Source organism: Panthera leo, chromosome B2 (assembly GCF_018350215.1).
Source record: "Panthera leo isolate Ple1 chromosome B2, P.leo_Ple1_pat1.1, whole genome shotgun sequence".
NCBI classification, from domain to species: Eukaryota; Metazoa; Chordata; class Mammalia; order Carnivora; family Felidae; genus Panthera; species Panthera leo.
The window spans coordinates 96,297,820-96,310,435 of record NC_056683.1 but is presented as its reverse complement, the minus strand read 5'-3'; the positions used below and the strand labels follow the sequence as shown (position 1 = coordinate 96,310,435).

Genomic DNA, 12,616 nt, shown 5'->3' with positions numbered 1-12,616 from the left:
GGGACTTAAAAATAAAAAGCAGGACACTATGCTACAGAATAAGGGCTTAATAAATGTTGAATGAATTCTTTTTTTTAAAAAAATCTTTGTCTGGAAAGGCATCCTGAGCTTCCTAGACTTGCTAGAAAAACTATATATTCTAACCTCTGTGGCTCAAAGAATCTTTTCTCATTCTCCCTAGAAGCTGTCATTTCCGAATTACACTGGGATGTATAATTTATATACCTGAAACAAAGCACCCAGGCTAAACCAAGAGTGTACACAGCCTCAACGTGTGAGTTCCATGTTCTCTTGAATTTCACGACTTTAGATTTCAGCAGGGATTGCATAAAAAAGAAAAGATATTACACTACTGACTCCACAAAAACAAACCTGGCATTTCAAACCTCCCACAGAATGTTAGATTCTTTGCTTTAGTGCCCACTTAAGCTCAGGGCTCCAACTGGGTCTATCTGTGATGGTATAGTGCACCAGCAATTTTAAAAAAATCTAGCCAGATTGATTCAGTGCTACCATCCACAAGGCCAACAGTCAGCCATATCACGCTTTAGTGAGGCATTTATTCTCTCTGATGGCTGGTCATGTCCACATTAAATAGACATTCTTTTCATGAATGCACAAAGATGATATGATCGATATGTATAATAAGCTCAGCAACCTCTGGAATACCACTGAGGAGGACTCAGCTAAACACTGCTCTATTCAATCAAAAGAGATCCCTTTAATGAGGCGTCAGTCTCCCCTAACACCCAATTTTTTTCACTAAGCTGAGCGCCTGGTCTGGAGAATGACAGTCCCTAAGCGCACAAATCGAGGTCCTCCATCAGTGGTCTGGCAGCAGAAATCTCCACGGAGAAGGATTACACCTTAAATCAAAACACCAATTCCCCACAGTGTTAAAAGCCAAGTTCAAACCATCTTATTGGTCTGTGTGCTATTTGCCCCAATCTCCAAGAGAACTGTGCCAACGAGACAGAAAATCTTTTGCATAGTAACTCTTGGCCACCATATCCAATTTTCTAGACCGTTTGTATCTGGGCGCCTCTCTCTCCAGTTCTGCCTAACCTCTGAAGTGACACAAAGGCTACAGATGCATAATTCATGGAACAACCTCCCAGCCAAGGATATAGATTTGTTTGTTTTAGTCCAGCTGCAAATCCATTCAGCTTTTCAGAACCAATCCCAGGGATGGAATCCAGAAGTTTCAGACATGCGGGTAAAAACTAAAACCTCCGCTGGGTTATTATCACCAAATTCATAATATTGGGACATCTTAACTGCAACACTTAGTTTATGGTTTGTGCTGAAAACTCAGAGACTTCGTGGAACAATCAATGTGAACTTAGTCTATTCTATGATTTTCAAGTTACTATAAATGTCAATGAAAATAAGCTCTGAAACATTCCCTTTCTTATCAGTGAAAATAAAAATAAACACCTTGTTGCTTTGATAGATGACTGCAAAAGCAGAATAGGAAAGGTTTATAAGCCCTCAAGCTATAAATCTCAAATCTGTCCAGAAAGGAAGACCAAGGTGAAAGAAAGAGAAAGTGAACACCAAAGTTTCTTGTGGCATAAGTATAAGAAACAGACTATTACTTCTGTCTTAAACACACTGTATTAAGAAATCAAAGAACCCCAAGGAATAGATAACTTAAGATTTTTAATTTCTAGGTAGAATTTGATGCTAGATATCATATGGGCTCATTATGGTGCGAAACCAAAGGAAATGAAATAGATTTTTGCAGTTATCATCCAAGAAACATAACATTCTAGAAGAAATGAGTTTAATGTTTATGGCCCATAAGGGTTTTCAAATCCTTCTGGTAGAAAATTCCAGCGGTTGGTTTTTCAACATTTTTTAAATTATTATCCTCAAAAAAGGATTTTTCTAGTAAAAAAATTACTCCTTTCCTACAGATGTTTCTCATGTATGTTATGGTTTTTAAAAGGTGAAAAAATAAAGGTGATAAAAATTAAACAGCAGAGATGTTTTGCCAGAAAGATGTTCAATAATAAGACAAGTTACTTTACCAAGGGAGGTAGTGAAATTTGTTCCCCCCCCCCCCCCCCCCCCCCCCCCCCCCGCAAATCTTCACCTAGCAAATATTCTAGAGACGGGGTGGGAAACTAAAGTCTCCAGGTCCCTCCCAGTAGTAAGATTCTGTGAAATCAAAGAACTTGTACTTAGACAAGAAATTAAATACCTTTTGCAAAGAAATATTACAATTATCATGATCACATGTCATAAATTTTACTGAACATTTACTATTTCAAATATTTTATCATTGCTCCCATAAACCATCAAAATTGTGCCAGAAATTTCAATATTCTGGCATCTGAATCGCATTTTGCAGACTGCCTCTCACCCTTGGAAGTGGCACAAAAATCCTCTCTCATACCATGTGGTCCAATTTGGGTTTGGAAAATAGGTCACTATAATTATAATGATAATGTCTAACACTCTTACAGCACTTTATAGTGTTTCCACATCCTTTAACTCTCTGTTCCTTTCAATAACCCAGTAAGTTGGGTATTTGATTTCCACAATAAACTTCTGGTGAACCTAGGTGATACCTTCATTTTACAACCAAACATTAGAGCATCCAGAAAGTAAATGACAGGCATGAGACATCACACAGTAAAGTCAGAACAAAAATACAGATCTTCTGATTCTTATACCAGGCCTCTTTCTATGATCAATTCCATATAGTCCGATGTGTCAGCAATTCCAAAGAAACTACCTCCTTGGACCAATCAAAGAGTTGCAAGGAAATCATACCACAGGATGTCAATGTCCCATATAAAGAGCTTTCCAACCAGGGCCTATATCTACCTATGTTGCTTGCTTTCAGACTTGATCATTGGCCTCTACTCTCCTCAATTATTTGTTTCGTTGGATTGTGTTCAAAATTCACTGTTAAATTTAATCTTCTCATTTTATAATTTTTTGCACATTGCATCTGACTCTAGTTGCTTTGTACTTTTAACATTTATCCCCATGCCTCTTCCTTGCCCTCTCTAATTCCCCTCTCTCGCTTCCAGGGCTCCTAAGGAAAAAAAAAAGACAATCCTAACATTTAGTCTGAAAGCATGATCTCTTCCTAGAATTAAACAAACAAACAAAAAAAAATAGGCCACAGAAAGATGGTGGAAAGGCTGGAAATTTTACTATTTCCCCATTCCTTCTGAATTCTTTTGATACAAAAATTTATTTTTGTTGAAACCTAATTCCCAGGACCTTCATTAGATTCTCTCCTTATTCACCTGGAAGTACTGCACAAATGTCAAAGTTCAGTCTAAATGATTTTTCACTGACCACTTTACCAGGTAAATAATAAAGACTGGACTTCAAGGCACTTTGAAAACTGCAGTAATTACAAATTCTCACAATACTTCTGAAATGCAACTACTTCAAGGTCTTCAAAAAGGACTAATGATTTTATGTTGAAAACACCAAATAGACTTTAAAATGTAAGTAGGTACCACGGATTTCTTTCTTACCAGGCCTCATAAAACTGAGTATCAGTGTGTTTTCAACTTCGTATACTAACCAAGAGAGCACAAAGGTTTCAAAGAGCTCCCAATTTTTAATTCAAATGAGGGAAGAGCCATGTCCTCTCTCTCCCCACAAACATAATTCCAGTTTTCACCCCAAGTCCCAGGTCTGGTAAAATATGTCACCTATCCCAAATACACTATAAGTTACCTGAGGGCAGAAACCTCTTATTTCATTTTACGCCTCACCTAGGACAATGCCTAGCACTTAGAATGTACTCAGTCAATGTGCTAGTACATTTGAATATATTCACAAAATTTTAACTTTTTTTTTTAATGTTTGAGAGAGAGAGAGAGAGACAGAGTGTGAGCAGAGGAGGGGCAGAGAGGGAAGGAGACACAGATTCGAAAGCAGGCGCTAGGCTATGAGCTGTCAGCACAGAGACCAACGTGGGGCTCAAACTCACGAACTGTTGAGATCATGACCTGAGTCGAAGTCAGACGCTCAACTGACTGAGCCACCCAGGCGCCCCTCACAAATATTTTTTAAATGTATAAATACAGAAAAACGATCAAACAAAATTCAGTAAAATGGATTCTAAAAATAAATATGTGCAAGTTAAAGGAATTGGAATATCCAGTGTTAGTGAGCAGTCTCCTACTATTGGAAATTTAAGTTGATACAACTTTTAGAAAAAGGGTAGTTGACTATATGCAGTGAAAGACTTTAAACACGCACATACCCTTTGATTCAGCAATTGTATTTCTCAGAATTGTAGGAACCATTCAAAGGAAATGCGTGCAAAAATATGCATGTTCAGGAATGTTTATCTCAGGGTTTTTTCTTAGAAACAAACTATATGCCAAACAATAGGAATCTAGTTAAATTACAGCTTAGTCATGGAGTGACTAAAATGGAATACTATTGCGCCATTAAAATATATGCTATAGATAAATTTTTACTGCCATGAAAAGCTATTAACAATATATTAAGTTTTGAAGAAGGTTAGCACACTAGAAGACCTCTTTTGTTTAAAAAAAAAACTATATATCATACATAGAAAAGGGCATTAACAGACATATATCAGAATGTTGATAGTAATTGTGTCTGGGTGGGAAAATTATAGGCTTTGTTTTTCTTTTAGCTTTTGTATTGCTTTTGTATTTTGTATCTTCTGTATTGCTTACTCTACTATTTCTATCGTGTCTGGGTATTAACTTTATAAAAGTAAAAATTACTTTAACTAAAAATTAATTAACACATAGTCTACTCATAGACAATTATGTCAGCCATATTCACAGTCCTGATGACAATAAAAAGGATCTGTCAGTCACATGACTTAACTTCAAAACATTCTGGCACACACTGTCTACAAAAGTGAAGCCTATGAGAAATACTTTCAAAGGAAAGGGAAACCCCAATCCTGAACAATTTATAAGGCAGGGGGGAAAAATGCTAGCATCCCTGCTGGTTAAGATTATGAATGACAGAATGATGGTTATTTTTGGAAAATATTTTATCTCCCCCTTCACCTCCATGTGTTCTGACTTCTTAGGTAGGTTTCTGTTAAGCATCACTGAACTTGCTAATTGAGATCTTTAAAGGGGGTAAGATAGCAATTTGCAGAAGAGGCAGTTTCTCTTCTTGCAGAAGTAAGAACTGAACTTGATTAGAAGTCAGCTTCTGATTCTATCCCCACATCTGGCCTAAGGCTGAGTCTAAGTCATCTCTCTCTCTTTTTTAAGGTTTATTTTTTTCTTGAGAAAGAGAGAGAGAGAGAGAGAGAGAGAGAGTGAATGCGAGCAGGGAAGAGGCAGAGAGAGAGAGGGGGACAGAGGATCCAAAGTGGGCTCCAGGCTGACAGCAGAGAGCTTGATAAGGGGCTCAAACTCACGAGCCACGAGATCATGACCTAAGCCAAAGTCCGACACGCAACTGACTGAGCCACCCAGGTGCCCCTAAGTCATCTCTCTTAACACAGATCCAGTGGATCAGATTTATTTTAGAGTTCTGCAAGAGGGTTGGGAGGTAAAATTTAAACAGAGAAAAAGAAATATTGTAAGATCCCTTTAGAGATTACAAAGTACATCCACATTCATGATCCCGCTAGATCAGATGGTATCCTAAGGAATCAGATGGTCCTTCTCCCCAGAGAAGACCCGTTAGAGGGCTATCCACATGCATGGAACGATAAGAGCAGCGAGATTTGTACTCTTGGTGCAGACTTTACCCGGTGAGCCCTGCTCTTTTTACCTGAACCACAGTTTTGCAATTTGAAATCCTTTAAAGATGGGAGCGCCTGGGTGGCACAGTCTGTTAAGTGTCAGGCCCTTGATCTCAGCTCAGGTTATGATCTCGTGGTTTGTGAGTTCAAGCCCCACATTGGGCTCCTCATGGACAGCACAGAGCCTGCTTTGGGATTCTCTCTCTCTCCCTCTCCCTCCCTCTCTCTCTTCCCTGCCCCCACTCATGCTCTCTCTCAAAATAAATAAATAAATATTAAAAAAAAAAGAAGAAGAAGAAATCCTTTAAAGATGGTCACTACCCTCCATTTTGCAGCATCGTTTTCGGCCACAACACAATGATTACAATACAGTTCTAAAGGTAGAAGACACATCATAATATTAAAATACAACCCCAGCCTGAAACAGGCCTGAGGAGAAAGTCTTGTTCTCTTATTGATATATTCTAAATTGGATGGCTGTGTAATTGGTATACGAAACCAAAATTGTGTGTTTCCACATATAAAACCTATGTTGCTTTATTGTCTTTTTGTGACACAGAATAGACAATTATGTTCCCACGTTTTCATCCACGGCCAGGACATCAAACGTCCTAAAAAAGGTCAAACAAATGCTGTGAAATTGTGGATTCCAGCCCCAAGGTTAATGTGGCAAACAAGGCAGGTGTGCAGCTGTGTCCGATCACAGCTGTAGAACGGCCCTAAAAATCACCAAGACTTGTTGCATTGTTTTCCTGTCCCTGCCAAAGCCATTGGCCTTAAAACAGGACAGGGTTCCACAGCCCTTTGGTTACGTAAGAGATATTAACACCCATCGGTCTACAGATCCTAAAATATACATTCAGCAAATCGCACTCACCACATGCTTTCATGCCTGTTTACATGTTTCAATTGGCACCATCAAAAACAAAGTACTTTATTTCTTTCTCATTTTACCCAGTAATATCCCTTCTCTTTTAGGAAAATATTCAATAATCTTATTAGCTCGAGAGTGCAAGTGTGGCTGACTTCCCATTCCACAAGAGGAAGTTTGAGACTTGAGAGCTTTTTAAATGATCCGCCTTCTACTACTTCTAATAACTTTTTTGAAAAGAAAGAGAAAGCAGTATAAAGACTTAATGAAAAGGACACTTCCCTAGGAGATATAAAAAATATGGTCACTCTAACAAGACACTGTCTTTCCCTGGAACTCTCCTTTTTTCAGACAGTCACTTGTGCTCACTGATATTTGCCCTTTCGGAGTCCCTGTTTTTGACTTTCCTTTAAAAACTGTTACCTCTTGGTTTCTATGAGTCTGTCTCTCACACAAGGAGAGTAAGGCTTGGCTTCTCAGAGCAGTGCTTGGCAAGCACAGAGGCAGGAAACGCAGAAGGGAATGAGTCTGTCAGACTCATTTTCTTCTAGTTCAAATGTTTATTTCAGATTCGGGAGGAAGTGGAGTGGTTCCTTTCCATTTCCTCGTCTCTGGAACCTGCGAGTCGTATAAGGCTTAGAGAATCTTGCTCTATCACACTCACAGGTTCATGGACGGAAAAAGAGCCTCTTTTCAGAAAACCCTGGTTTGAACAGAACAGAATTCACAGCTCTCTGTGCCCTCCCAGAAGCATCTCTTAATGGGTTTTGACTGGAGCCTTGAGCAGGACAACTGACAGAAACGTGGAGGACAAGGCTGGTGGGCTCAGGAACATCCTATTCCAGCTCGCAAGAAGTAAGGACCATGTCCCAGCTGTCATTAGTCCCCAACCCTACCACGTGGCACACCTGAGGCCAGTGGCTGACAGGTCTTACATAATTTGTGAATGCCACAGTGAGATCTGTCCCAAGCCCACTTTCTAGGTTCCTGAGACTTACTGTGTCTGACAACAGGATGGAGTTTCAGCAGCAAAACTTAAAATATACCTGTCTTAGTAATGAGCTGATTTCAACTTTGAAACATGCCGACTTTCCCAATCTACACCATGATCTTTCTTTCTTTCCCTCTTTCTTTCTTTCTTTCTTTCTTTCTTTCTTTCTTTCTTTCTTTCTTTCTTTCTTTCTTTCCTTAATGGAAACCTATTTATTTCACTGCACTCACCAGCTTAGCTCTGCAACTTGCTTTATTGTCTATGCAGTTGACACAGGTCATTTTTAATGCCAAATGGAGACCATCAGAAACCAAATTAGCAAATCTTGTGGTGAGTTTACTACTAAACTTTAACAGATGTTCCTGACTCTAACTGTAGGCATCAGGACTGAAGCATAATTTTAGGTACAAATTATTTACTGGGAATATTTATAGACAGAAAACGTCTTCAGTAAAGGAGACCCCAAGACATTTAATACAGATGATCCTGTAGTTTAACAATTGATAAAGAAGTCAAACGCTGCAAATGCATTAATTATGGTTTGTTTAGGAAAGTTTCCAGGGCAGAGTCCTTGATCTAATCACACTGGTTTTGTCAAAGAGTTTTAAAAGATAAAAATCTGACTCATTATCTCTACTCACAGTGTAGTTTTTTTTTTTTTTTGAGCTGCATTACTGTTCAGTAGCCACTAATCATGTTCACTAATATCTATGTGTGCAAGATACTTACCCTTAAGTAGAACTATTACTGTTACTGTTACACTTACACATATATTTACCTATACACGTCCAATAGTATGAACTAGTTTTTATATTAAATCTGTCATGTTATGGATGAACTCCTGAAATGAATTAGCCCTTCTATGTGTTGGGATTCCTTCCTAAGATCCATTTATTATGATACATGTGAGCTAACAGTACATTGAAGACATATTACATTAGATACAATCACAATATTCACTTTAGAAAACAAAAATAGTCAAAATGTAAATTGCATCACCATCTAATTTTTTTAAATTGTCTCTACTGGTCATTAATTAAACAAGGCATACTTATGACAAATACAGTAAAGTAACGAGTCTTTTTAACCAAGAAAAACCAGGGTGGAGGGAGAAAGAAGAAAAGGAAAGATAAGGTAACATTGTAAAGGTCATAATGAGACAAGCACTTCTACTTGAAGATATTTTCACTACACTATAAGCATCTATGCCAAGTCATGTACTTTTCACACACAAAATTATATTGTATCAAATTTAAATTTGTTACAACTGCCATGCACATTAGACCAGTGATAACGAAAATGTAACTCAATATCTGATCTAGTGAAACAGCCACCAACATTAGCTCCCAGCCACATGAAGACAACCTCCAATGCCATTACTGGTGTCAGCTAAACCTCAGCCAGTTTGTCTTCTCCAGCCATTTTAAAATAAACATGTAACTGTCTCAATTAGGAGATCTTGAAGAAAGCCTCATGATGGGGTGATTTTGTCACTCATTCTGAGTGCCCTGCATTTGCTGTACTTAAAATAGACACTTGTGCCAATGTCCTTTCTATTACCCGAAGCGGGGAAGAAAAATCACATACACACCAGTCTTTTTTCTTTCAGCTCACAGAGAAGCAACTTGATCCAACCAGTGTTGAAACCTGAGTAGGTCACTGTACACCATGATAAAACTCCCTAATCCCTGAGCCAAATCTCCCTGAGGGGGGCCTCCTCCTGACCCTCCACTTCCCAGGCTGACTTTTCCATTCGCTCTCTCCTCTTTCCCCCTTTCATTTCCCCTACCTTCAAGCCTTGATATGTGATCCTCGGTGGGGGCTCAGGTTTCCGTTTTTACAGCTTAGGCCGTGCTAGCTGTATACATTCCTTTCTTTCTGCCGGGCAGTGATTACTTACCAGGGTTTAGTTTACACTGGTCCAGATGAAAGCCGTTCAGATGAAGGCAAACACAGCCAGGCAGCTCCAGCGGCACCGATATGAAGCTGCACAAGGCCACATTGTGTTCTCGGTGACATTTTGTTGCACATATTTTTGTACAGGGCAACCAACTTGTTATGTTACTCTACACTTTAGGTTTGGGGACAAGGAGTAGTAATAATACCATGAGGTTTGAGGAGGGTTATACTGATATGGTTATTAACATTAAAAACAGAAAAATACTAATGAGTTCAAAATAACCTTTCCACCATTTGACTTTGAGAAAGCACTTTTCAAATGAGGACTTTGGGTGCCATTATATTAGAGGAATACCTACAAAACAATTCCAGTAGAAATGGGAATCCATGCATACTGGCATTGTGTGCGGGGACATGACTGGAGGTTTCTGCCGGGGTCTCTCACACACTGGTCTAAACCAGATAGAAAATACCAATCCTACAGGCAACTGAGTTATTTGCTGTGTAAAACTTCTTATTTAATGCCACTCTACACAGAAATGATGAGGACTAAAACTTCAAATAGTAGGTGGTGATTTGGAAGAAAAATAACATTTTAAGAAGAGGAAATTCTGTGCACGAAGGTTAATTCCATACTTAGTCCTGCAGCATTGACTAAAAATTGTGTAATTTTTCCCCTTCACACAATGTTGTTTTTGTTTCTTCCTCACCAGTTCAGACAAACATCTGTTATACTGTAGAAGGACAACTATCTCCCAAACCACGGAGTGCGCCCGCAGCCAAAGTCAACAACGCCAGCCCCAAGCATTGAGCACAGTCAGCCTTTATATCCAGCCGGGATAACATTTCACATGTTTTGATTAAAATTAGCTAATTTGTAATTCTAGAACCTATGAAACTTAAAAGCTGCCATCCATATAGATCACATTAGGTAGTGTTTTAAAGGGCCAGTGCACACTGTGATTTCCTAGTGGCTCACTTCTCTCCTGTTCCTGCACCCCCAATTTAAAATGAAATGGAAAAGTAATCTGGAAATGCAGGACAGAAGAGAAGTGTAAGTGGGGAAGAATGGTTATTGTAGACTGTTTGAATTCCAGCCCTCATCAGAAGACAACAGCTCCTACTGGTCTTTTAAAAAACTATCATTTAAATCAATGGTGGTTTCCATCACAAGGAATGGCACTGGTTTCCAGAGCAAATCTTCCTTAACTCCCCTTGGACTGATGCTGCACCCCATGCTTTCAGGCACTAAGTTCATCACCCAGAAATAACAGCTCAAATTCCGAAATTGAGATTGCTACAGACATTTTCTGGAGGAAAGGAAAGCTATAAGCATATGCACCTAGATACTCATACAGCTTGTATTATCCGTGCGCCCCTTCCTAAACACGGGCTTCACAGGAGGCACTCTCACAGAATGTGCTTGTTCTAATCAAGAAAGCGTCAAAGCGCGATAAATTTTACTTAGTCGCATGCCATTTTCATCCAGTCTGCCTTTTAAATACAAAGTTCACCAACATGACTAAGTCAGTTGGCAGTGTTAAGGATTCTATCTTGCAGAAGATAGGGAACACCAAGCCGGCTGCAGAATGAAAGCTAAAGTCCCCCTGAAAACTGCTACTTGTTCACAAAAAGAAAAAAAATTAATATATATATATATAATTTTTTTTCTTTAATCAAGATCGATTCGTCATATCAACACAGAATAAAACCCTCGCCGGGCAAAAGCTTCAACTTCATGGAAAATAAGTGTGTGTGTCGGGGGTGTGGGGGGGTGGGGGTTGGCCGGAGCTGAGCGGTGCTCTGGTGCAATCGCTCCAAAGCGAACAGCTGGAGCGCCAGGCTGCTGCGCTCGCCACCTCTGGCGCACCGCTGGCCTGGCGGGGAGCCCGACCTCGCCGACAGGACTCCGGGCTGGCCTTTCCGAACAATGGGCCGGCGCTCGGGAAGGCCGCCCCCCAGACAGCTATCTTTCGGCGGGGCTTGCCCGGGTCTGATAAACTGGGAAGTGGAGCATGCAAAGACGAGCAAGAGGCGGAGGCAGCCGAGCGAGAGGAGCGGACAGGGGCGGGCGAGGTAAGCCGGCCGTCAAAACGGTACCCAGACTCACGCGGCTGGGGCCGCACTCGCCGGGGCACTGACAGCCTCTCTACACCGTCGCAGCTGGCTACTTGAGGGGAAGCGGGATCGAGGCGCTGGGAGACGGACTGGAGGCAAGGGTGGAATCGAGCGCTCCCGGGGTTCCTCGGCCCGGCAGCGCCTCAACTTTGGAGGGATCCGAGGAACGGTTCCCGAAGAAAGGGAAGAAACTACACACGGCCGACTAGGAAAGCCTCTTCACCACGTCCACCCGCCACTTGGGCCCCCGGTCCCCTCCCTCTGAATCGCGCCTGTGCCAATCTGGGGTTTATAAGGTTAAATAGTATGTGGTTTCCTGGCCGCCCCCCCACCCCCATCAAATCGGAGGCAGGCAAATCTCGGGGATGCAGCCCGCGAGTTGGCCTCGGTTTTGCACCTGGAGGAAGAGCTGAGGCGTTCTGGGCGTCCTACAGAAACTGACAAGCGCTCCCCGTACCCCCCAAATCCGTACAACGGCCCAAAGGGAGCGGGCGGAAGAAAGAGCTCAGTCTCTCCAGCCCCGAAGTCCAAAAATACCTTCATTTCCTCATTGATCTCCCTTTTCACTGGGTGAGCCGGTTTCCTGCTCCTTTTATTTTCCGGAGGTCTCCCTTCTTTCTCCATTTCTGCCATGTTTTTGTGTCTGGTTTCTGTGGAGATGAAATGGCTGCTGCCGCCGCCGGCGGTGGTGGTGGTGGTGGTGTCGGTGGTGGTGGTGGAGGTGGTGCTGATGGTGGCAATGCTGGCGGAGGTAGCGGTGCTGGCGGGGCTGGGGCTGGGGCTCTGAAGGGGGAGGGCAGGCGGGCGCCGGAGAAGCAGGGTCTCTTCTAGCGGCGGAGAACGTCAGTGGCTGTCACAGGGAAAGGTAGCTCGAGGAGTCTCAGGGATGCCGCCGCCGCCGCCGCTCCTGCTCCCGCTGCCGCTGCCGCCGCCGCCGCCAACGCCGCCGCCGCCGCCGCTGCCCCTGCCGCCGCCGCTGCTTCTGCCGCTCCCGCCGCCGCCGCCGCCGCCGGGC

At 41.8% G+C, this 12,616-nt stretch overlaps 1 protein-coding gene across 1 annotated transcript in view; it reads right to left on the bottom strand.

Annotated features, from left to right (window-relative positions):
* LOC122220236 (sine oculis binding protein homolog) overlaps positions 1–12,378 on the bottom strand; it is a 163,395-nt gene extending 151,017 nt beyond the window's left edge. The window contains exon 1 of the mRNA XM_042939485.1: positions 12,139–12,378. Within this exon, the coding sequence (XP_042795419.1) occupies positions 12,139–12,234 (96 nt within the window). The 5' untranslated portion in view covers positions 12,235–12,378. The remainder of the gene's footprint in view (positions 1–12,138) is intronic.
* Positions 12,379–12,616: the final 238 nt, after the last annotated feature.